The sequence below is a fragment of the Odocoileus virginianus genome, chromosome 27 (genome assembly GCF_023699985.2).
Source record: "Odocoileus virginianus isolate 20LAN1187 ecotype Illinois chromosome 27, Ovbor_1.2, whole genome shotgun sequence".
Classification (NCBI taxonomy): domain Eukaryota; kingdom Metazoa; phylum Chordata; class Mammalia; order Artiodactyla; family Cervidae; genus Odocoileus; species Odocoileus virginianus.
The window spans coordinates 31,373,149-31,399,025 of NC_069700.1; the positions used below are offsets into that span (position 1 = coordinate 31,373,149).

The 25,877-nt window shown below is 40.3% G+C and overlaps 1 protein-coding gene across 3 annotated transcripts in view; it reads left to right on the forward strand.

Moving 5' to 3' along the window:
• Window positions 1-25,877, forward strand: part of BTBD9 (BTB domain containing 9) — a 405,610-nt gene that overhangs the window by 254,303 nt on the left and 125,430 nt on the right. For all 3 annotated transcript variants that reach the window (XM_070456511.1, XM_070456510.1, XM_070456509.1), the window contains one exon: window positions 6,019-6,128. In XM_070456511.1, the coding sequence (XP_070312612.1) occupies window positions 6,019-6,128 (110 nt within the window). The remainder of the gene's footprint in view (window positions 1-6,018; window positions 6,129-25,877) is intronic.

The window sequence follows — 25,877 nt, forward strand, 5'->3', positions numbered from 1 at the left end:
GAATAGGTCAGTGGCTCTTATGTCTTTCTACTTACCATTGCTACCAATATGGAGCCTGAGACCGGGAGAAATTAAGGAACTTGCCCCTGATTTTGTATCTAATGCATTGTGAAGCTCTGACTAGCACGTAGGTCATTCTTTCAGCTTAATCCTGTCAAAAATCATACAGTTTGATGGGTTTTAGTGTTACCTTCTAAACTGCACTATGAACTTCTCCAGATGAAGGTTTATATCCTGTCTTTCTGATCCATTCCAAACAATGTTTAGCAGAATTTCTTGTTTCTAGTGTTTGTTTAATCTTGATCAATAGCGGATTTACCCAGTATACCTACAGGGGCTATTAACTGGTAAATGTGCAAGCAGAAACGAAGTAAACAAATTTACCTGTTATATCATTTTCATGTGATTTATGTAAATAAATATTATAGTTCTTTTGTGATATTAATTCCAAATATGTTTTCACAGATTGAAGGCATCATGGGCAGGTTTTGGGTTCTACATACACAGAGGTGGGGAGAAAAGCCTGCTGTTCAAAGTGCACATTTCCCCCAAATAAAACACAATGCTTAAATATGTGTCTCTGATGTTGAAATGACTTTCTGTTTTGGGTTGCACTGGGTTATGATGTGTTAGTAGTTATTTACCAGTCTTATGCGCTCTGCATGCTTGATTCTATAAAGCATCAATTTTCTCTGGAAACAGAATGACTTCTTGTTTTGTTTGCCCTTCAGGTTGAGTAGTGGAGTTGCTAGAACATAACTGCTCCCTCTGCAGGGCTAATGGTCAGACAGTATCAGGGCTGTTCTCCAAGACAGTAGCCTCTGCTTACGCTAACTCTGCAGAATGCTTAACCTTTCAGTAAGTCTTCCTCTCTCAAATAAGCAAATGCTGCTGGGACCCTTTGCTGAAGTCAGTGGAGGAGAATCTATAGCTCCACAGATCAGCCAGAGGGAAGGTTTTCTAAGAGTAGCAAATCTGTTCTGTTGCAACATGCTTTTTCTAGAAGCTTTTTGTCATTCTGGCAGTAAACTGTTTTCTACTTGCTGCCTTAGCAACAAGACCTAAAGTCACTTTCCCCTCCGGTCTGGGTTTGATTAGAAGAGCGTTAACACTGTACCTAAAACTAGAAGAAAATATCATCCTGGGGAAACCCACAGACGTTACCAGCTTCTTGGGCTGGAGAATTATTTATGTACATTCTTCATATCTCCTTGCAAGGAAAGGTCAAATGGGAAATTGTGGAAATGGTGAATTCAAAACCCACATGGTCCTGAGTCCCTAGAAAATGCTGTAGCTAAAGTTCTTGTCAGGTGACTTGCTTCTGGCCACAGCAAAGGACAGTTTTGCACTGCAGAATTCTCCATGGGGACCTCAGAGGAAGAGCCAAAATGTTAGGGGTCTCTTCTTGTGTTGTTTAGGATCCCAGCCTTAGGCTGCCTCTAGTTTTCTCCAGAGTCTTTGTTTAACCCAAGAATATAAAGTTCAATTTGAGAAGCAAGTTTTGTTTATCAGAGAATAAAATTCTGATGGATTTTGGCTTTAGTTTATCCCTTGGGAGCTCATTTAAATATTTTTTGCTGAATTCAATCTTGTAGTAGAATCTGCTCAGTTCAGAAGTTAGGTGATCATATAACTAGAGGTGAAGGTTAAGGATTAACTGTAACCACAAGTAGGCTAAAGACTATAGAAACAAAGACTCGAGGCTTCCAACGAGTTTAAAGTGAGGGGTATAAGTTGCTGCTTTTTGTATTCAGTTTGTTAAAGATGTGTTGTTTGTGGCTTAGAAATGAAATATGGTAGCATCCTGACAAGAAATGATGGAAAGAAGATTAAGAATAGGAATTTGTAGTACCTCCCCAGAACAGGCAGGGAATACGATCAAATCTCCAAGGCAAAAATTTTCTAGGTCACAGTATTATGGTTTCTCTTTGTAAGAAGTGCTACTTTTCTTGGTAAATTAAAACCCCAAACTTCCAGAGTTTGCACAAAAGAAGAAACTCTTCTGTAGGCACAGGTAGCTGGACCAAATATGGGCAGAAGACTTCCCTTGTTTCTTTATGCAGAGCTTACTTAGGTCAAGAACATTTTAAATAGACTTTTCTAAGGCTAGGGGCTTAAAGCAGGAAGTGACATAGAGCCAGGTAATCTGCATTTGGAATGCAGATTCTTGCCATGGCCCATAATACCTATACTGTGGGGCCCTAAAGGGACGGACTAGCCCCGGCCTGTGCTCTTGAAGTCCATCTTTGGGCCTGGATGCGCCACTTTAACACCCATAGTTAGGAATGCTCTCCCAGACACCCAATAGTCTTGAAGTCCAAAAGAAATTCTGCTTCCAAGGATCTACTCTTTGCATTTATGTTTAATGATACTGTACTCTGCCACACCCTGCACTTGATACTTTAACTACTTATCTCATTTAAATATCATATAAGATTTGTGTATTGATCCATTTTATAGAGAAGGAGACTGTGATTCAAAAGGTTTAAAGCTTTTTATCCCATAGTGACACAGCTAATTAAGTGACAGAGCTGGATGACAAACCTGGTTCTGTTAAACACTAAAGATAATACTTCAGAACTCTGTAGTGCTTCTCAATTTTTAGAGTGCTATCCGTGGAGGGGTTTAGGTTTAATTTTATCGAAGAAGAATCTCTCTTCACCCACAGCATTATAGCTCCTAGAAACTTCTGCACTGAAGCATCCTGTTTGGAACTGTGTTGAGGCCGCAGTCGTGAGTAGGACTAGAAGACAGCTAACATAGGGGAGGGAGGAGAATGTTGGAAACAGACTGTTACACCAGAGCTCGTGTGGACAGCGTTCATCTCCATCAGAAATGGCCAATCTGTTGCATATCTGCCTTCCTCGGCCCTGTTTAAGTTTTAATTATCTTCCAACTGTCTGAGCTACTGTTGAGGACCTCAGAGAGAACAAAGGATAGCTGTCACATTTTTCAGCAGCTCTCCTTTCTGCACACTGATGAAGTCACTAGCTGCCACTGCCCTTATCATCAGGTTAAGTCAGAGTCTGAGTGTGCATTGGAGAGATGATGTTGAAAGAAAAAAATTAAGCTTAAGTTTTACCTTTTACTCAAAATCTTTTGTGACAGAAAATGTAGGATCTACTTCTTGTTAGGCGTCATGACCCAGAAGCAAGTTTTGTTTTAAAAAAAAAAAAGTAGCGAGGACTCTCTCTCCCCCATCTCCAGCCCCTGGGTCTTCAATGGCTCGGATAGTGGTAACTGCTGCCTGCAGGATGCTCCGTTGGGAGCCCCATTAAGAAAACCTGCTTGTGACAGAGGAGGGTGCCTTGAAGGTGCTTCCTCCTCCTCCCTCTGGACGTTGCTCCTGGATCAGGGCCCCTGAGTTCTTCATGGAGAGCTCCGGGCTGCCCTACCAGTCACTGAAGTTGTGGGATTAGTTAAAGCCTGTTTGCTATTTCTAGTCAAGATCTTCAGTGGAGGACAGAGTCCTCAGCTAAATGACTCCTTGCTGGAGAAAAGGAGCATGGCTTCTTTGCTATGATTTTGTTACCATTTTTTAATGTGTATTTGAGTAAGGACTTTATGCCACTTTTGTAAATTAGGCTATAATTTTATGGAGACTTAGAGAGTATTGTAGAACTAGAATAATTAAACTTGTTATGAGCATTACATATAACAGGCTAATCAAAAAGTGTGATGTACAGTGGTGAATTGCTAATTTGACCTCAGGATTATGCAGCAGAGATAACATTATCTTCATTTATATAGAACTTTTTTTTATCTGGAGGCAATCTCTCAATGCTTTTGCAGTCATATACATTATCTTATTAGTTATCACAAACACTATCATTAAGGTTGTAAAATGTATGCCAGTACAGTTTTTTATTTCAGTTTCCTATAATTGGGGGATGAGAGAGGGGAAAGTTCTTTAATTTCTCCCATTCCTGATATTTACACCAGGGTAAAATTTGGGAAATGACTGTTATCTAAACTTGGAGGTTGGTTCCATATAATGTTTTAAAAAGAAAGAGAGGGAGGGAACATTAGTGCATCCCCTTAGGTCAGCCTGAACTGTTAACCTTAAGAACTACCACTGGGGGAAGGCCCTATTAGTCCCTCCCTTTCTCCTCTATCTCCTCAGTATTAGGAGAGCTATCTCTCCTTTGAAAGATTTGACCTAGAGAACAGGAAAATGATCTGATCAAATTCCACCAAACCATATTCCCTCCAAGGTTGCAGATAGCAGCACTCACTGTCACAACCATGTGCGGTTGAAAATGCTATGCTTGTTGAGTTCCTGTGGGTTTAAGGAAATGGATAAAATTAGATTCAGGCCAAGGTGCCAGGCTTAACACACCCCTTCCGTTCCAGAAAGCCCAGAGAGATTGTTACTGCCAGCAGTAAAGAAAAACACAATCTGTTCTACTCAGACCATTTAGAACTTATTTTAAGTGAACCCCATCCACCTATCCAAACCCAGTAAAGTCAACAACACCTTCTGTCTGCCCTGAGGGCTGGAGAGAACAGATCATAGCCAACCTCCTGCTTACCCAGAGGGCGATGGTGAGCACAGCGGTTGCCCTGACTCGCCACACAGGAAGAATGATGTCTCCCTGCAGCGGGGATGGGAACATAGAGCAGCCAGTCCAAGAGAGGGCATTACTATTGGTTATGAAGATGAGCGATCAGTTCATGTCAAGGAGCAGATGGCTAAATGAGGTGCACAGGGATTGCGGTGAGATTCAGGCTTGAAGAAACAGGAGGGAAAATAGCTCATGATACAGAACCCCCAAATATAGCCTCTATAATGTGAATTTTTTTTAATTGGCATTTACATTATACAGTTAACTTGGAGGGATGAGAAATGTAAGGAAATTACCAAATTAGTGAACAGCGATTAACTCAGAAGTAAAATTACATCATCTAAATGGAAGGTTGTTTTACACAGCGGAGGGAAGATATTACTAAAACCTTGCCCAGTCTGTCATCTGCTAATTGAAATCTGTTCATTTAATACGCTTAATACGCTGCATCCTTCAGAGCACATAGTTCGTAATTTGGGAAAGTATTATCAGTTAATCTGTTATTTTTTGCCTTGCTCTTCTTTTGAATTCCAGAATGTGTGTAGCACATTACGTTCCCCGTGGAATTGAGTGACACTCAGAAGAGTCAGTTTGTCTGTTCATTAACCTGTGAACTGTCAGGTCTCTTTGGAGAATGAAGGGGGCAAGTTGCTCCAAGATTAATGCTTGTTTGGCAGAGGTGAAGCCTCCAGGGAGATCCAGAGTGTGAATAGGCTGCCCCATGAAACTGCACTGTGTGCAGATGCCAGCTCCCTGCGGTCAGGAGGGAGTCTGCAGAGCAGGCTGGCTCACCTCTGCACATCACTTCCTCTGGCCAGGAGAAGGCATCCTGGCAGTCACGTTGGGGACTGGCATAAGAATATAGGGTTCACATCCTAATGAGAACTTAGGAGCAACATTAAAATACAAGAAACTGTGAGTGGTTTTCAGTAGTTTCTGTGGATTTTTTTTTTTTTTTTTTTTTTTTACTTTAAATGAGAAAGCAGTATTGATTTCATGCATTTCGTCCATTGGGTGAAAGCTTCCATTGAGCTGGAAAGTATTTGATTTTGTGTGTGTTTGTGCACCTGTGCACAGGCACATTCCTAACCATGAGGTAAGGATAGAAGCTGTTTGTTATTTTCCAGTGTAAATGTCTCATGGATGTATAATTGTACTGACATTTGGGAGTTGAGCTGAACAGCCCCTGGTTTGATTTTCTAGGTAAACCAAATCTGAGTTCTACTTAATTCTCTGGAAAGTGGTACCTCCCTAATTTTGCTGTAATTTTTATAGACTCAGTTGAGCTAGCCCCAAGGAGCAGGTATAGGGTCTGAAGCCTATTCAGAGTCTCTCTCAGTCTGTGCTCTGGTAGACTGTATGTTCACATAGTGTATCTTTTTCTGTTATCCTTGGATTAGTTATGATGGAAGCTCATTTTCTTCAACAGATTTTCTCCTCTTTTTACCCCCAGGTATATTCGAATAGTTGGGACTCACAACACAGTGAATAAGATTTTTCACATTGTGGCTTTTGAATGTATGTTTACAAACAAAACCTTCACTCTGGAGAAGGGGCTGATAGGTAAGTGTTACAGTTACATTTTTATGTATCACATAGCTATGTTATCTTCAAATATTTTGTTATTCCATTAACTCATCTTAATCCACCTGTTAATCAGCTTTGACTAAGAGCTCTGGTTGACTTAAATGCCTTATGGCTGAGTGACACAGAAAGGGCTTATATTTTTAGAAGTAGTCAAAATAATAATTCTAGTAAGCTTAAAAGAGTGTAAATATTATACTAGTAGTTCCGAATTGGAAATGTTCTAGTGATTCATTCAGATTTGCTATGTGGGGAATGCTTGCGATAGTCAGGCACAGCCTCCTACACCAAAAGGCTTTTCTATATTTAATGGTAGGTATGATCAGGGAGGAAGTCAGTATAATATTGATCCAGTGCTCCTACTTTCCAAGACTGTGCAGGTATTTTGGCCTTTGATTTGATATGATATGAACGGTGTGCTCAGCTATGAGAATATCTCCTTTTCATAGACACAGCAGTCCATATTTGCCCTTCTTTGTCAAATTCACCTCAAGAAAATGACTGCATGGAATTAAAATAAGACCAAAGTAACTAAATTACTGTAATGAAGATTATCTTGTCACCAGTTGAGCCTGGCTAATCTTTTGAAAGGACGTTTTAAATTCCATCTAGTTGTTTGGTTGTTTTCTGTTGTGCTTTGTTTTTGCTTTTGTTTTAGGTCATGTTTAGTCTGGCTGTGTCTGGAGTCCATCTCAGGCCTTAACATTATGATACCACGAGTGGCTTTTTCTGTCTAGATTGATTATTCTTCTTTTATCCATGCCCACAGGTTTTTGCTCATTTCCTACCAAGATCATATTTTGTAACTGACTAGATCCTTGAATCTGCACCTTTACTGCAGCCTTCCTGGAAAAGGAACTCTGTTACGTCCAAGGGAAGGGATAAGACGCCCAGGCCTTGGTGTACCTAAAGTGGTTCTTTACCTTTACAAAGGGACTCACTTCTCATCTCCTCCCCAAATCCTGTTCATGCTGGGACACAGAACATATTGACAGTGTCCTAAAAACATGGTGAAAACTAGAATGAGAAAGATGAGGATAACTTACAAATGTTTACTAATTCTATGAATGGTCAAAAGTCTAAATTTTCATAACACTTTTTGTTTCCTAAACATAATCCTTTAGGGGAATTTGAGAGAGTAATACTAATGAAGTAGCAAGAGTAGAAATTATTCCAATGTATAGAAAAGTCTTAGAGCTCAACTAAAATAAACAGTTTGGTTTTGACTTTGCAATGGGTGTAATTTTTAGTTTTAAATATAAATGTTGATAAGCCTTGTGACTTTCTTTTTTTGAACTTTAAAAAAATTTTAATTCAAGGCTAATTACTTTACAATACTGTGGTGGTTTTTGCCATACATTCACATGAATCAGCCATGGGTGTATATGTGTTCCCCATCCTGACCCTCCCTCCCACCTCCCTCTTTGTGACTTTTAAACCATTTGAAAGTTAGCAGTGCGCATTACCTGATATTATTGAGGCTTTTAGTTCTGTGAGGGAGCATAGAATTGTGATGATGGAGTGTTTTGGAAAGGCTATTCCTTTTTACTTGGTGCCCATGTTGTTTTATAGACCAGGCCTCACTGTGCATGTGATTGTATAGTTAAGAGCATCCTTACTGAGAAGGATTTTGCTGCTGCTGCTGCTGCTGTTGCTGCTGCCAAGTCGCTTCAGTCGTGTCTGACTCTGTGCGACCCTACAGACGGCAGCCCACCAGGCTCTGCTGTCCCTGGGATTCTCCAGGCAAGAACTCTGGAGTGGGTTGCCATTTCCTTCTCCAATGCATGAAAGTGAAAAGTGAAAGTGAAGTCGCTCAGTCGTGTCTGACTCTTCGCGACCCCATGGACTGCAGCCTACTAGGCTCCTCCGTCCATGGGATTTTCCAGGCAAGAGTACTGGAGTGGGGTGCCATTGCCTTCTCCGGAGAAGGATCTTATTAGGACCCAAACCACCTTTGCAGCCATAGGAGGTGTGGAGCATCTGGCTACTCACTTCAGCCTGGTACACTGACTTTTGAGCATGCTGTATAGAAGGCCCCTTTCCTTTCTTACTGGAGGAAGGACAGCTTTGTAGGCACTGTAATTATTGAAGAAACAAATCTATCTGGCATGAAAGGCCACTGCAGGAATGAAACTCAGAATCAGTTGTAGTGAGGGATGCTTTTGTTGGTCTGTCTGTTTTGTCCAAACTGAGTTAGTCAGCATTATTAGAAGCCATAATAGTCTCAGACATGTCAGGGGATGAAAAAAGACTGTAGAGAAGCCACAAGTATTTCTGGTGTCTCGTCAGACACTTTTTTCAAGTCCTCTTCTAAGATGCTCACAAGTTTGACTGCAAAGAGCATTGCAAACACTTGCCTGTTGTCGTCCGTCCTCCGAATAGGAGCAGTGGTGCAGGCAGGCAGATTGGTGCATGTGCTTGTCGGCAGGTGGCCTGCGGTGGGGTCCCTTCTGGCTCTCCTTTTACTGTCTTCATGGCTCAAAGTTGCCCCCATGCCGGGCAGACAGGGAGCTGGTTTAAGTCATGAGAGCATGTAGGGTGATTTCATTATCCTTTTTCTGACATGGCAGCTATGCCAGATTTACAGAGGCGTTTGAAACAGTAATGGCCAGCTTTCCATGTTGGTGATCCAGGTGCATTTTAGCTGCACACAGGCCTCAGCCACGGCCATTCTACAGGGACCTCCAAGAAAGAAGTGGTCTTTTAGTGAGGCCGCAGTGTATGTCAGAATCACCTGGAGTTATTTTTAAATTGTAGTTGCCTACTGCTCCCTCTATCCTGTGAGATATGCTGTCCTCCCTTGAGAACCACTGATCCAATGCCAGGTTTTCATGGGGGGAAAATATAAAACTACAGTGATGTCATCATGAATAACTAGTGGTATCTAGCTCTACCCTTACATTTTGAGATTTAAAATTTCATCATATTTCCTGGCCTTTGTTTCATAGTTCAGGCTACTCTGATTAGAGTAGTATTCTCCTGCTGCTGTGTGTGCTCAGTCGTGTCCGACTATTTGCGACGCCACAGACTGTAGCCCACCAGGCTCCTCTGTCCATGGAATTTTCCAGGAAAGAATACTGGAGTGGTTTGCCATGTCCTTCTCAAGGGGATCTTCCTGACCCAGGGATAGAACCCATGTCTCTTGTGTCTCCTACATTGGCAGTCAGATTCTTTACCAACTAGCACTACCTGGAAAGTCCAGTATTCTCCTAAATTACTTTAAAAACACTTGTGTCAGAGACTTTACTTTGTCAACAAAGGTCTGTCTAGTCAAGGCTATGATTTTTCCAGTAGTCTTGTATGGCTGTGAGAGTTGGACTATAAAGAAAGCTGAGCGCAGAAGAATTGATGCTTTTGAACTGTGGAGTTGGGGATGACTTGCGAGTCCCTTGGACTGCAAGGAGATCCAGCCAATCCACCCTAGAGATCAGTCCTGGGTGTTCATTGGAAGGACTGATGTTGAAGCTGAAGCTCCACTACTTTGGCCACCTTATGCGAAGAGCTGACTCATTTGAAAAGACCCTGATGCTGGGAGGGACTGGGGACAGGAGGAGAAGGGGACAACAGAGGATGAGATGGTTGGATGGCATCACCAACTCAATGGACATGGATTTGGGTGGACTCCAGGAGTTGTTGATGGACAGGGAGGCCTGGCATGCTGCGATTCATGGGGTCGCAAAGAGTTGGACACGACTGAGTGACTGAACTGAACTGTGTCTTTTAATTAGATTTAATGTTATTATTTAAAATGTATAATGATGTCAGGAGAAACATGAATAAAAATAACCATACCAGCTTTGTAAGATTTTAGTCTTCCTTTTTCACCAAAGGGTTTTTTTCACATTTTTGTGAAAAAATATCATTCTTCATACTGCTTCGTTTGCACATTCTCTCAGGAAGGCTTTGGAACCCTATGGGTTCATGCATCCATGGGAATGGGCCCACCTGAAGCATGCTGACCAGACCTGGGCATCAGATGCACAGCTCTCCTCCCACCTTATCTGTTGCTGCCACCATAGCCCTTTCTCATTTGGCGGCTGCTTCTGGGCAATGCTGGGACGTATTCTTGCCTGGGAGAGTCTTGCCTCTTTGTTAGGAGGCACTCGTAGGAAACTCTAACCTCTTACTGCTGGTGCATAGAGGAAAGTTAGAATAGATATGATTGCTGAATAGATATGAGTGCTATTTAAACATTAAACCTCCCAAAGAATGTATTTGCTTGCCTTGGCACTCCAGTTTGTGATGTGTCTGTGGCATATGCCAAATCCCTCTAGTTTTTCATAATCCTTGCCAAAACTTCCTTTTCATTTAATCTTGTATTTAAATTCACTTCTTTGAATACCGTCTTAGTTGTTCAAGTAGAGGGAATAATACACATCACTCAGGTTAAAGAATTACTGACTCATAGACAACCTGGTCGTATCTGTATGTTACCTACTTCCTCCCCAGAAGATTATTTTGAAGCCAATTCCAGACACTCTATCATCTTATCCATAAATGCTTCAATATACATCTCTAAAAGTAAAGTCTTCCTTTTTGTGGCCATAATCACAATATCATTAAACACCCTAAAATTGAATCATTATTACTTCCGAGTATTAAAAGTCAGTGTTCAGATGTTCATAATTGAATCCAAGTCTGGAGTGAGTTTATGTGTTTTTATAGGTTGTTTAAATCAGAATTCAATTAAGGTCCATACTGTCAACAGGTAGCTCTTTTGACTCATAAATCTCTTTAAATCTCTAGCTTTCCTTACACATATCTATCCCTGTCTTTTTCTTTTATTTTTCCTCTCTTTCTAATTATAATGTGTTTGTTGAAGAAACTAACTTTTTGTCCTGCGGAGTTTTAAACAGCCTGGGTTTTGATGATTAGATCCTCATAGTAACATTTAACATGCTCCTCTGTTATATTTCTTGTGTTTAATAGTTCAATAGAGGCTAAATCTGTTTCAGGATTTTTTTCGTTTTGTTTTTCATTTGTTTGTTTATAAAATGCTCTATAGATGGTGGTATATGTCTATCAAGAAGCAGAGAGAGATCTTTGGTTGCCTCTCTCTTTTGGATAGTCACATCCACTCATGGTCATTAATATTTCCTAGTTCATTCTTTCATAATTTGGAATTATAAAATGGTTCTATTCTCATCCTGTCATTCCTCCGCTGTTATTTTAATAACTAGAAAAACTTTCCTGAACACTCATTTGGTAATCCTAAAATGCAGTTTGCCCAGGAAAAGTAGGATAAATGTCATATTCTTTCTTCTTTTATACCACTTTTCAAATTAAAGAGGTAGTTACCTAGCTTCCTCCAAAGGTAACCAGTAAGATTTGTTTCTGGGGTTTTTGAGGGGGAGGAGGGAGGAAGGAGAATACTTATCATTTTGAATTTATGAGATTAAACAAATTGGACATCTTTTAATCCCTTCGGTTATTTTTTATTTTTTTATTTTTTTAATTTATTTTATTTTATTTTTTATTTTTAAGATTGCCTGCATCTTTAACTTCTTCATATTGGCTCTTGAGACTTTCTAACATGATCTCAGTAGTCCGCAGTAGTTCCTTGATTTCTGTCATGACACAGTGTACCAGCTTCATCTTGTACATTTATTGTCTGTGATCTGGAATCAGCCATTTCTGCAGGAAGCCCTGGTTCTGTGAAATGGGAAATGACATTTGGAAACCTCAGCCTAATCAATTCCTATTGGGTTGGTCACTGTTCCTAGGCCTTTTCAGTAAACAGAAGTAGGAAATAAGTACACATATGTTTATTTTTTTATCATATATTCAACAGGTAAATTATATCAAGAGTGTATGCTGACACTGCTAATTAAAATTCTGTACACAAAGCAAGCTCTGGGAGTTGGTGATAGACAGGGAAGCCTGGCATGCTGCAGTCCATGGGGTCACAAAGAGTCCGACATGACTGAGTGACTGAACTGAACTTAACTGACACAAAGTTTTGTTTAACCTTCTGATCTTTCTTCTCCTTTTTTCCATACTGGAAATCTTGGCCACTAGTGATAAAGCACAATATAATTCATTTGCTTTGTCTTTAGTACATAGAAAATACTTGCAGAATTACATTATAGTACTACCTTAAACCACGTGATTTCTGAAAATAGTTCAGGATTTTTGCAGTAACCTTTTGGGCCCTTAAGGTATATCCCATGAGAGATGTACAGTAAAATTACTGTGTTTTAAAGACACTTAGAATAATTCATTGGATGGTCATATAGCTATTTCAGTGTACATATAGATTCATTTGTTACATTTTGCTTTCAGTATTCAGTGATTGCCTTTAAATTTTTTTGTTTTATAATTGTGTAAAATATATACATAGTTCTAAAATCAAATATACAAAGCTGTTGTGTATATTTAGAGAAATCCAGTTTCTATTTCTGTCCCCTCTACCCCTGTAAGTAATCTCCTTTCCCCCTTTCTCTGGGGTTATCCTTTTGGGGGGGGGGGGGGGAAGCAATATATATGTAACTTGTATTTTGTATCCTCCCCAGCATTCTTAAATAAGTGGTAGCATACTATATTCTATACATACTTTATTTTTTTTACCTTGCTTTTTTTGTACTTAATGCTTTTCTAGAGCTAGCTATATAGAAAGATACCATTTATTTCTTTTTAATAGCTGCACGGTCAAAGGGTAAATGCATGTATTTCTTTGTTAGCTGTTGCCAAATTGGCCTCCGTAGGGCGTGTAACATTTTGAAATTCTCCTTGGCAATGCATGATAATGCCTGTTTCCCTCACAGCCTGCCAGTGGGGCATAGTGTCAGACTTCTGGACTTTTGCCAGCTTGATAGGTGAGAAACGGCATCCCAGTACAGTTTTAACTACATTTCTCTTGTAAGAGAAATTGAGCATCTTTTTACATTTTTAGGGCCATTTGCATTTTTTTTTCTTTTTAAATAGCTCGTCTCTTTTATAAGTCTTACAGATGAATAGAGAATATGCTTTTTAGCAAAACTTGAGAGAGCAGTTAAGTACTTAACACTGATACTAGAGTGTGGTGTTTAGCATTGCATGAGTCTGGTTTCCCTTCCTAAGGTCTCCTGGTTCTCCTGGAAAACATAAGCTCTCGTAAGTCCCTTTCCTTGGCTCTGCCTGTGCTTAAGAGATGGTAACCAGAACATAGAGCTGTAGGCTCAAAATTCAAGTTTGGGTTTTTTTTTTTTAACCCTTTCAGGGAGTAAGAAAAAGCTTCCATTACCAACTTTAGGTCATTAAGTGGTATCTTTCTGTCTACCAGCATGGATTCAAAAGACTGGTGGCTTTTTTATTTGACTTCTTGTTAGTAACTGAGGTGGGGCAACCAAACCAGGCAGCACAAGCGCAGGATGTCTGTGTTGCTGGAGCTCTGGTAACGCTCCCTGCCGGCGCTGCCGCCACTACCAGGACTGTGCTGTCTGAACAGGAACACTGGCGCCCATCTCATCAGCCTCCGTGCTACCTGCAGTACCACCAGGAGCATCCTCCCATCTTCCATTCTCACCAGGTTCTTCTACTGGTAGAGCTTCAGCAGAAACAAAGCTACGGGGAGAGACCCACACCAGGCTGGCAAGTTTAGGGAATGTAGTTTATGGAACTCTAGCCGCTGAGATACAGGGTAAAGCGAGGGAGCGAACGGAGCTGAAAGCAGATAGAGAGATGACAAGTGCAAAGGCAGACAGTGTGAAGGGACTTCAGTCATCAGGAAGCTTCCCATCTGACTCACAGTAGCTGGATATCCCACTGGCAGGGCACAGAGACATGTGGAGTGGAGAACGCCAGACAAGGGCACAAGCAGAGTATGGAGAAAGGTTCAAGGTTTAGGAGGCCTGTGAAGGAACCCAACATGTTTGCTTGCCTAGTAAGATAAGGTTTTATGAAGAACAGTATTTTGAGCTGGGCCTGGAGGAATTTAGTAAATAAAGCAGAGCAATACACATGTGCTGATTTACACAGCAACAAAATGGCTGCTACTCGTTCCAGCTGGAGGCAGGAAATGGGCAGTAGGTGGTCTGTAGTTGCTACTGTCACCTCAAAATACTTTGAAGCAGTGTGTTTAGAATTTTGTGAAGTCCTAGGAAAGTAAACAATTGCAAGTCTGCTGTAACGGGCTTTTGCATCCACTGAACTGGGGATCTGACTTCCGCCCTCAAAAAAATGTGTCCTCTGGAGCAGAAACAGAGATTTGGGAGTGAGGGAGTTCACTGCTGGGGGGGTGGGGGGGATGTTAGAATGTGGCAAAGAAGCAAACTTGCTGGAGTAGCAGAGGGGTCCTTAATTCAGGGAGTTTTCTAAAAATGGTGCTATATAGAGTCTGGGTTAGTCTAGACCAAGAGGCTTTGCTTTTCCCAGCCTGTTTCTCTAATCAGATATTAAGACTGGTTCTAATTGTCAGTGAAGCTTAGCTTCTTTATCTACTGTAAATTACTTGGCATTAAGCAGACATTTATTAAGAGGCTGCCAAGTGTATCTGAGGCACTGGGGATGGAACGATACACAGGTGCAGTTTCTGCCTTGGAGGAGCATTTGAGCTAATGAAGGAGAAAGACACTTAAATAGAAGGTGACAACACAGTAAAGTAAGTCATCTCTGGGGAGGATTCAGCATATGCTATAGGAACACTGGAACAGGAGTACCTAACCTGAGTTTGGAGATGGTATCAGGGAAGACCTAACTATAGAAGTGATGAAGCTCCTTAAATCTTCCTAAGGAAGAAGACGGAGTCGGGGGAGTCATAAAATGACCCTGTGTACAAAGGCTTGTTTATCTCTGACCCACATCAAAGCCAATGCCCTTTCCAGTGGACCACTTTGTATCTGGTAGTGGAATAAGAATTAAGAGTTATTTGTAGTCTCTTACCCTTTCTGTGGAGAAGATAAGCATTATTTTCTCACAAAGTCTTAAGAGTTTTAGAAGAATTCAAATAAACACCCCACAATAATGCATAAATAATGCATAAATAATTCAGTTTGTTTGCTTCCCACCCAGAGAGTCCGGGTGGGAGAGCCCCAAACAAGAATGGGCTACCATTTTTTATCTGGGGGAAAGAGTCGGGGATGATTAGAAAATGACCTTCTCACAGTCACTTAGGATTCTCAGTTTGGTATGTGGTCCTTTGTGTACAATTAAGTTTCATTGTCTTTTATACCTGTTCTTTTGTTGGTTTTTTGTTTGTTTGAGACTAAAGATTGCCTGAAAAAGTCTTTATTGCTCTTACTTTACAGAATTTACATGTACCTTTTATAGGATTAAATTTTTTGGATCCTACTTGTTATAGAAGGAATATAGTAGTGTGTGTGTGTGTCCAGGGAAATGTAAATATGCACAACTTGTTTTTAAATGGGACATCATGGAGCTTGTATCCAATATTATGCAGCAATATCACTTTCTCACAAACCACAGTTCTGCCTCACTGGCATTTTGAATAGCCAGGTTGTAAATAGGCGGGATCGTTCTCTGTTACTGACTGTGAAAGCTGTTCTGGCAGCTAAGGGAATGTAAAATCTAATTTTGTTGGTCTAGTTGCTACCTCAGTACCCTAATCCTCCACCCCAGAACCAGGTAGGTAATTTTTTAACTTAATAGTTTAAGTAGGTAATACAAATATGTATTCTTATTTCCCCCTTTTGTTAAGAAACGTAGCACATATTCATATATGTATTTTTTAAATTAGCAATGTTTTTGGAGATCTTTCCTTACCAATACAAAAAAACTTTCTCATGCTTTATATTTTTTACATTTGTGCAGCATTGGCTAGAGGTGCTAGCCAATTTATTTAACCAGTCCCCTTTTATAACTATGTAGGTGTTTCCAGTCTTTTATTATCAGTAACAATTCTGTAATGACCCATTTTATAAATACTGAGGTTTAATCAGAGATGGTTCCAATAAAGCCTAAAACAAACCAAAAAAGTCCATCACTCCTCCCAGGGCCAGCTGTGTAATCTGCAGGGCACTATGCAGAATGAAAATATGGAGCCCCTTGCTCCAAAAGCAGTGCATTTAAAACAAGTGCATTTAAAAGTATTTTAACAAGAAAAAAACATTTTTTCCCTTTCTTTTGCAATCTTCCAACCTGGCATATTGTTTTTATTTGCTGTTTAATGTTCTAAGAAAAGTAACTTTTAAATTGTTAGCATGAATTTTATCTTTCATCTTTATATTATATAATGGTGGTTTTAAATGCAAATATAAGAGCATTATCTCCTATGCCAAATGACCAAAGTTATACAATTCATGTTTGATAGCTCATACATGTGTATGTGTTACTTCTTAACCAGTACAATGGAAATTCTGCACAAAACTATATTGTTTTTGTTTCACTTCTTAATTCACACACATTTTACCAAAACTTTCTACCTTTGACTTACTCAGTAAACTTCCTTAATAAGGAAGAATAGAAACTAACACAATATTGTAAATCAACTGTACTTCAATTAAAAAATAAGAAAGTACTAAAGGGTGAAGAATCTACGAGTTGCCCTATTTTTACCATATCATAATCTTTAGCATAAGCATCTGGCTAGTATAGGGAAATAACAAGAGTGAAAAAAGGATATGATAGAGTTCTTTGATTGGTAGTGCTTTTTAAAAAGTTGACTTTTTTCCTGCATTGAGGCAAGTTCCGACTGGAAGAGAGGGCCACTCTCCTCAGGCACAGTAAATTTACTCAGGCCCAAATTACTCAGGCGCAGTCATGGCACCTTGACCTTGGTTTTGCTTTGAGTCTAGCTCAACCTCCACGTGTTGTGAGTCCACTGGAATTCTGTACTTCTGGGGCTTGGTAAACCTATACCCGAATTGGGGCAGTGGCAAACTGTAGACACATGTATGTTACGTGTCTCCCCTGTTCACGGGCTTGCTCCATTGTACCTTTAGACTTTATTTCAAAAGTTCAAAGATAAGATTATGAGAATTTAAAGATGGGGCGATGGAGCATCAAACTAAATTTAGGTCCCTTCTGAGTGCAGGGCCTGTCTGAAAGAAAATGTTGCATGCCCATGAAGCTGCCCCTCATTACTACTATTTCTATTTAACAGTGCTCTGTACTTTTGGGAGTGGGGAGAGGGGATAGAGGAGGAGGAGAAGAATAAGAAATATGTGTGATAGACATTGGAGGAAAGGGACCAAATATCATTATTTATGATGTGTTGTGATAATATACCCAAGGGAATGAACTGAAAAATTACTAAAACATAAGAACTCTAAGGAATGTAGTCAGATATAATAGTACATACAAAAACCAAGTTTTCTCAAATATCCACAATAACCAATTAGTTTAATGGAAAATTTTCATTCATAATAGCAATAAAAACTGTATCACAGTTAGTAACAATTCAGGAGCCGTACTTTTCCTTTATACCTAGTCCGTCCTTAGCCATGTTAACAGGGATTGTCCGTCCCTGAACCACCTGATGCCATTAGAGACGGGGTAAGGGTCAAGAACAAAGATGAGAAGCAGAGGATGGTGTGAGCTCAGAAATAGAAGGGATGTGAGGTGAGCATGCTGGGGAAATCTGCTGGAAGTTATTAAATTTTTCCGCACAAACAATATATACCTACCTAGGAATAAAGCTAAGAAATCCACAAGTTCTCATGTAAAGAAACTATAAATCTTTAAGAAACACTGAATAATGGAAAGCCATATTCCAGGATGGGAAACTTTAACATAGTGAACACATTGGTTCTTCCCATCTTGATCTACTAATTTACGGCAGGATTATTTAGAATCTGTTGTGCTTTCAAAAACAACAACAACTTTGACTAAGCTCTTTAAAATTTTTCCAAGAGAATAAATAAATGGAATTCCCTTTCCCCAAAAAAAATGAAGGGAAAAAAGATGAAATGAGAAGCGTACTACCACTAGATATTAATAAAATTTGTACTACATACTGACGTAGTATGGCATTAATGCAAGAATAAACTGGTAGATAAATTAAGCAATCATCCAAACTCTGGATTTGATCTCTGGATACATATGAATATAGTGCAAGATTAAAAATGACATTTCACATCCATGGAGAATGGAAAGGTAATGTAGCAGATGGTGCTGAGACAGTTGACAATTGAAAACACATGAGATTTTCTTCATACTATATACTAAAATAGTTTCCTGTTAAGACTCAGATTTTACATTATTCCAGGAGAACTGTTGAGAACTAATAATAAGTATTTATCTTGTTTCAAGGTAAAGAACTACTTCTTAAGCATAAAAGCAAAGGAAGAAACCATAAACAGAATTCAGAGGTGTTTGACAAACTGGGAAAAAATAATTGCAACTTATTTGACAATGAGTAATTGTCTTTAATATATATGAAGAACTTCCCAACTAAGTAAGGAAAAATGTGAATTCCGCAATAGGAAATGTGTACAAACAGTAATTTATTTAAAAGGAAAACCTAATAGACCATAAACTGGAGAAAGTTTGGCTTCATAATAATCAAAGAAATGGCAAATTGAATCATGATACCATTTTTGGACTGTTTTATTGGCAAATATTTCTAATTAAAAATTTTTTATTTACATGAATGCCGGAGCCTGCCGGCAAACGAACTGGTCGAGAACGCAATTACCAGAGTACCTGAGAAAAATAAGACTTAGACAGACTTAGAAAGACTTAGACAGACTTAGAAAGACTTAGAAAGATGGGGTTGAGAGGGACAGAGTCAGCTTGCGTCTGACTCTGCCAACTTTATTGAAGAATACCACACCTATATATATGCTAACAGGAGTTACTAATAGATCAAAGGTTTGCATATGTGCAGAGCTACAGGCACAGATGTCTTAAATTCCTCCACTTAAGGACAGTAAAGTATTACCCTAGCACCCAACATGACTGAGATCAATAGAACATTAACTAGATAGAAAACAGGCTTCAATCATGACGAGTTTATCAGCACCAGGAAAACAGGTGAAAGATCGCTACAGCAATTTCCTTGAGGGAGGTGAGAAAGGCCAACCTGTGCTTTAATAAATCAGGGGTGGCGGGACAGAGAGGGACCTCTTGATCTCTCTCAGAGCCAAGAAAGAGCCTGAGCAGTCAGGCTGGCTCCCCGCACATGAATAGTTCAATTAAAATAAAATATTTCTGTGTTTTAACTTGCGTTAAAGTTTTTACTAAATGGGTATATTTTGTTTCTTGAATATTTCTTTTTTTTTAAATTAATTAATGTCTTCATACTCTGTCACCTTTTTTTTGTTGCTTGTGTCACTTATTATTAATTTGCAGATTATGGATATTCATGTTTGTCTTTTATATATATTTTGAAAATATCTGCTCCCAGACTGTTAGTTACTTTTAAACTTGTTTATGGTGTCTGTGTTGTACAAAAGCTTTTTTATTTTGATTTGGTCTTATCTGTCAATCATTTCTTACCTATCATCTGAATTTTGCGACTTGCTTAGAATCTTCCTCCTCAATCCAAATTATAAAAATATGCTCCCCTGTAGCAGTGGTTGGTCATCATTTTAATTCATTTAAATTTTATTCTGTGTATGGTCTAAGGTAGAGGTTTACCCTTATTTCTGAAATATGTAAACAGTTGTTTTGAATTGAAATCCTTTATTGATTATTTCATTCTTTTCATTATTGTTTAATTTATGTAGTTTAATTGGAGGATAATTACTTGATAGTGTTGTGATGGTTTTTGCCATACATCAACATGAATTTGCCACAAGTATACATGTGTCCCCCCATCCTGAACCCCTGCTCACCTCCCTCCTCACCCTATCCCTCTGGGTTGTCCCAGGGCACCTGCTTTGGGTATCCTGCCTCATGCATTGAACTTGCATTGGTCATCTATTTTACATATGGTGGTGGGTGCTTAGTCACTCAGTTGTGTCCAACTCTTTTGACCCCGTGGACTGTAGCCCATCAAGGTTCTCTGTCCAGGGGGATTCTTCAGGCAAGAATACTGGAGTGGGTTGCCATGCCCTCCTCCAGGGGATCGTCCCCACCCAGAGATTAAACTCAGGTCTCCTGCATTGCAGATGGATCCTTTACCATCTGAGCCACCAGGGAAGCCCTTACATATGGTATTGTACATGTTTCTATGCTATTTTTTCAAATCACCCCACCCTTGGCTTCTCCCACTGAGTTCAAAAGTCTCTTCTTTACATCTGTGTCTCCTTTGCTGCCCTGCATGTAGGATTGTTGTTGCCGTCTTTTAAAATTCCACATATATGTGTTAATATACAGTATTTGTCTTTCTCTTTCTGAGTTACTTCACTCTGTATAATAGGCTCCAGGTTCATCCGCCTCATTAGAACTGATTCAAATGTGTTCCTTTTTATAGCTGAGTAATATTCCATTGCATGTATGCACCACAACTTCCTTATCCATTCATCTGCTGGTGGCCACCTAGATTACTTCCATGTCCTAGCTATTGTAAATAGTGCTGCAGTGAACACTGGGGTACATGTGTCTCTTTGAATTCTGGTTTCCTCAGGGTATATGGCCAGCAGTGGGATTGCTAGGTCGTATAGCAGTTCTATTCCCAATTTTTTAAGGAATCTCCACACTGTTCTCCACAGTGGCTATACCAGTTTGCATTCCCACCAGAAGTATAAGAGGGTTCCCTTGTCTCCACACCCTCTCCAACATTTATTGTTTGTAGACTTTTTGATGATGGTCATTCTGACTAGTGTGAGATGATACCTCATTGCGGTTTTGATTTACATTTCTCTAATAATGAGTGATGTTGAGCATCTTTTCATGTGTTTATTAGCCATCTGTATGTCTTCTTAGGAGAAATGTCTGTTTAGGTCTTTTGCCCACTTTGGGGAAAATAGCATGTAGCATGGATCTATAAATCTCTTCTAGATTTTTGTGTCACATCATTTAAAATACTACTGTAAATTCACACTCATAGCTATTCTTTTTCTCAATTTTCTAGGCTATTTTTTCAAATTTTCTTTTCCAGTGAACTTGAAAATCAGCTTGTTAAGTTTCATTTTAAAATCCTGTTGGCAAAAAAAATAAAATAAAATAAAATCCTGTTGGCAAGGATGTTTTAAAAGAGAATACTTAGTATGAGTGAGGTTGTCACAAAATGGGCAGTGTCATATACTGCTGAGATTTGTTGTATAAGTTTTCTAGAAGGCAATTTAATGATATGTATTAAGTGTCTTAAAAATATCCTTTGATCTACTACTTCCACCTTTAGTTTATCATAAGGAAATCTTCAGGAAGAGCATTGTTTTTACATTAATGTTCAGCATGGTGTTACTTATGATAAGCAAAAAATGAGAAAGACTACAAATGTCCAACAATAGGAGCATGACTAAATAAATTCTAGCACATTAACATATCAAAATTCCTGTATAGGCATTCATAAATAAGGAAATAGCCATAATACAAGGTAAAATAGAAATAGGATACCATTATCCTATTTATGGCCAGATGGATGCTAGTATTTTAAAATTAAAGATAATACCTGTATTTTTATATGTGCATATATTAATTTGCTAGGGCTGCCTTTAAAAAAAATACTGTATACTGTGTTGCTTAAACAACAGAAATTTATTTTCTCACAGTTCTACAACTTGGAAGTCTAAGATCAAAGTGTCAGCAGGTTTGGTTTCTCCTCAGACCTCTCTCCTTGGCTTGCAGATGGCCGTCTTCTCACTGAGCCCCCACAAGGCTTTTTCTCCACGCGCTCTCGTTCCTGATGTCTCTTCGTCTTTTAATGACACCTGTCTTATTGGATCAGAGCCCCATCCTTATGACTTACTTTAATCTTAATTACCTCTTTAAAGGCCCTGCCTCCAAATACAGTCACATTCTAAGGTACTGGGGGTTAACATCTCAAAATATGAATTTGGGAGGGATACACTTCAGTCTATAACAGTGCATTAAAAAAAGAACTTAAGGACGACTATCAAAATGTTAATAGAGGTTTTCTGGATGGTGGGATTCCAGGTAATTTTTATGTTTTTAATCATATTTTTCTGTATTAACATGTTTTCATCAGTGAATGTGTGTTAGTTTTGTAGTCAGAAGAAAATGTTTCTATTTCAAAGGAAACTATTTCCACATTGCATATGAAGAGACAAGGTGGAGTGGGTGGAGCCAATTCCTAAGCCTCCATGCACCCCAGGATTCACTTGCTCCCACGTGTAGCCACTAACTTCAGCAAAGTCCTGTTCCTGGGGTAGGTAGGGAGTGTAGTAATTCACCTGATACTTATATTGTGTAAACCAAGAGTCCTGGAGAATCTAGAGAAAAGATGGCCAAACCAAAAAGTATGTGTATAAATATTGTATGGTCCCACTTATAAACAATTCTACATTTCAAAAACTTGTGTATAATAACAGGAAGCAGACCTCTGGGGCTGGGGAGGAATTACAAAGTGGCATGAGGAAGCTTCTGAGATTGAGGGAAAGATTTGTTCTCTTGACTGTGCTAACAGTTTCATGGGTGTGTACATACGTCTGACGCATATTGTGTATTTCAAATATGTGCAGTTTATTGTGTGTCAATTATATCCCAAGAAAGATGCTTAAAAATGGAAAGAAAGATTTCAGTAGCCTTTTGGACATTAAGGTATGACTTACTTGTTAAACTAGTGACGTGAAGGCTGTGGTTTTGTGAATCAAATGAAATCTTTGATATTTGGAGGCTGTTGAAGCAGACTGCTGTATGAAATGTGTTGAGAGGGGGCCTTTAAATCCAATGGCCTATTCCTGCCCCATAATTCAGTGTAACAGGGTATGGGTGTAACACTGATTTGAGTAAAATTAAGTGATTGTATGATGTCAGGTGCCTGGTAGGTGAACCAGTCTGGCGCACAGCAATCTTTTTGAATTTATTGGTTCATTAATATTGTGAAGATATGGGTATGTTTCTTTTATAGCTGCATTCAATACTTATCTTTTTAAGGACAGGAATCGGTTCAGTGCTACAAGAGAGAAATGTACTTAAAAATCACAACATTACCTGTGGTAAAATTATCATAAAAACTCCCTGGTACTCAAGCAGGGGATTGCTTCAATTCTGCCCTCATAATGACAGGAAATGGTTGTGGGTAAAGTTGTTTTCCATGAAGCTGTGATGAAATCAACTAAAATGGTAATAAAGTGGAGTGTAAAAGTGGGGGACTCAAGTGAGATGTAAAAGTGCAGAAGGTGTTAGAATGTTCAAATTAGGATCTTCAGGAAATGATTCTGTGAAATATTAAGTATGAATTGATTGAGTTCTCAGCTCAGAACCGTCAGCAGTCAGGCAGCCGGCTATGGGAGCGGCTGTGGGAGCGGCTGTGGGAGCGGCTATGGGAGCGGCTATGGGAGTGGCTGTGGGAGTGGCTGTGGGAGTGGCTGTGGGAGTGGCTGTGGGAGCGGCTGTGGGAGCGGCTGTGGGAGCGGCTGTGGGAGCGGCTGTGGGAGCGGCTATGGGAGTGGCTATGGGAGTGGCTGTGGGAGTGGCTGTGGGAGTGGCTGTGGGAGCGGCTGTGGGAGCGGCTGTGGGAGCGGCTGTGGGAGCGGCTGTGGGAGCGGCTATGGGAGCGGCTGTGGGAGCGGCTGTGGGAGCGGCTGTGGGAGCGGCTGTGGGAGCGGCTATGGGAGTGGCTGTGGGAGCGGCTGTGGGAGCGGCTGTGGCAGCCGGCTATGGGAGCGGCTGTGGGGGCGGCTGTGGGGGCGGCTGTGGGGGCGGCTGTGGGAGCGGCTGTGGGAGCGGCTGTGGGAGCGGCTGTGGGGGTGGCTGTGGGAGTGGCTGTGGGAGCGGCTGTGGGAGCGGCTGTGGGGGCGGCTGTGGGGGCGGCTGTGGGGGCGGCTGTGGGGGCGGCTGTGGAGGCGGCTGTGGAGGCGGCTGTGGGAGCGGCTGTGGGAGCGGCTGTGGGAGCGGCTGTGGGGGCGGCTGTGGGAGCGGCTATGGGAGTGGCTATGGGGGTGGCTGTGGGAGTGGCCTTGCCTACGGCTGCACCCCACCCGCATCCTGGCTGCGTGGCTACCATTTTACCAACGACCAGAGAAGCCGGATAACAGAGAAATGGTCTTTAGTGGTGAATGATAATTTAGCAAATGGTTTGGAGCCCCATTTTCCTTCCTTCTTGCTCAAAACCAAGGAACTTGTCACCCCAGGAACATCATTGTATTTTTTCCAGTGATCCTTTGATGAACTGATATTCAGTAGATGCCTGTTAGAGACAATTGGAAGCACACCTCCGTAAAACCTCAGCGAGCTGTGGAAGCTCACTGAAGTATATATCATCAGAGATACTCTTTACATTACAGACATAACTTTATCCTGAGACTGTATTCCAAATGTCCCATCTGTTCCCTTCTTGCCACCACTGCTGCCACCAGGCTCGTGCCCACCACCCCCTCTCTCCTGCACTGCTGTCTGTCGTGCCTGCCTGCTCTGCAGTGTCCCTGCATCTTCTCTAGTCCTTTCCATTGTTCTCCACGTGCCTGTCGGAACACCCCTTTGCTCAAAGTCACTCATAGCCTTTCCATTGCTCTTAGGATCCCCACCATGGCCCTCAAGGCCCTGTATAATCCGGTGCCTGCGTGTAGCTGCTTCCTCTTGTGCCAGCCCCCACCTAGCTTTTTGCATTCACCGTTCTCTCTGGAATATCTCTTACCTTGTCCTCATTCTTACTCCCATCACACCCCACCCACTTTGTCTCCTTAACCTCCTATTGATCCTTTACATTTGTTTAAATGTCAGTTCTTAAGAAAAGTTTTGCCTGACCCTATACCCCAGTTTGGGTTAAAGTTCTTTGTATGATGCTAATAAATCAGGGGTTTTTTCCTTCAGAGTACTTAGCTTCATTTGTAATTCTTCATTTGTTCACATGGGTCCATAATAGAAGGACCTGTTTTGTTCGCTGCTATATTCCCAGCATGTGAAATCTCGATATTCAATAAATATTTACTGAATAGGTAGATAGACAGACAGTCCCATGGATGGAAGAAATGATGTGTTGCCTTCTGAAGACCAGATCAATGCAGATTCTGCTTCTCACTCTGCTGCTGATTCACTGTGTAACAAAGAAGTCACAATCTCTCTGAACTTCCAATTTCTCACCTATAAAATGAAAAATCTAACCTAATGATACATTCTTTTGTTTTTAAACAGGGTATCTCTTTGCTGTAGATAACCATATTATTATATAGTTTAGGTCGTAATACGTCATCCGTAGTGATCCAAGCAAGGCCTTCTCTTTTATTTATGTTTCCTCGTCTTTGTTGAGTCCCACTGCTGCTCCCCTCTCCTTATGACCGTCTCTAATATGTTTCACTATGTCCTTAATGTGTATGTATATTTGGAAAAATCTGTAATGTTCGGGGAGGCAGGGGTGTATATGTGTTTTAATCATCAATAATGTTTTATGCCATAAGTCTTATTCTTTTTCATATTTTTCTCACCTAGTGTTGTGAGTACTATGTATTCTACAGTATACTACAGTATCATGAGTACTATGTATATGTATCACCTAGTATTATGAGTACTATGAGCTGTACATCACTGTTTCTTAATGTTACTTAGTATTTCATCATAATAACTAAGTATATTATTAGTGAATTTATAAAGTTCCTACTGTTTGTCAGACACTGTTCTAAGCTCTTTACATATCATCATTTAGCCTTCATGACCGTCTTGTAAGGTCGGTACTGTTACTATCTCTCCCGTTCCATTCATTGCCCTGGTGTTGGAGACCTAGGTCGCCTTCATCTTCTTGCTCTGAAAAACAGTGCTGCAGGGAGTTCCCTTGTGTCTGTCTCCTTT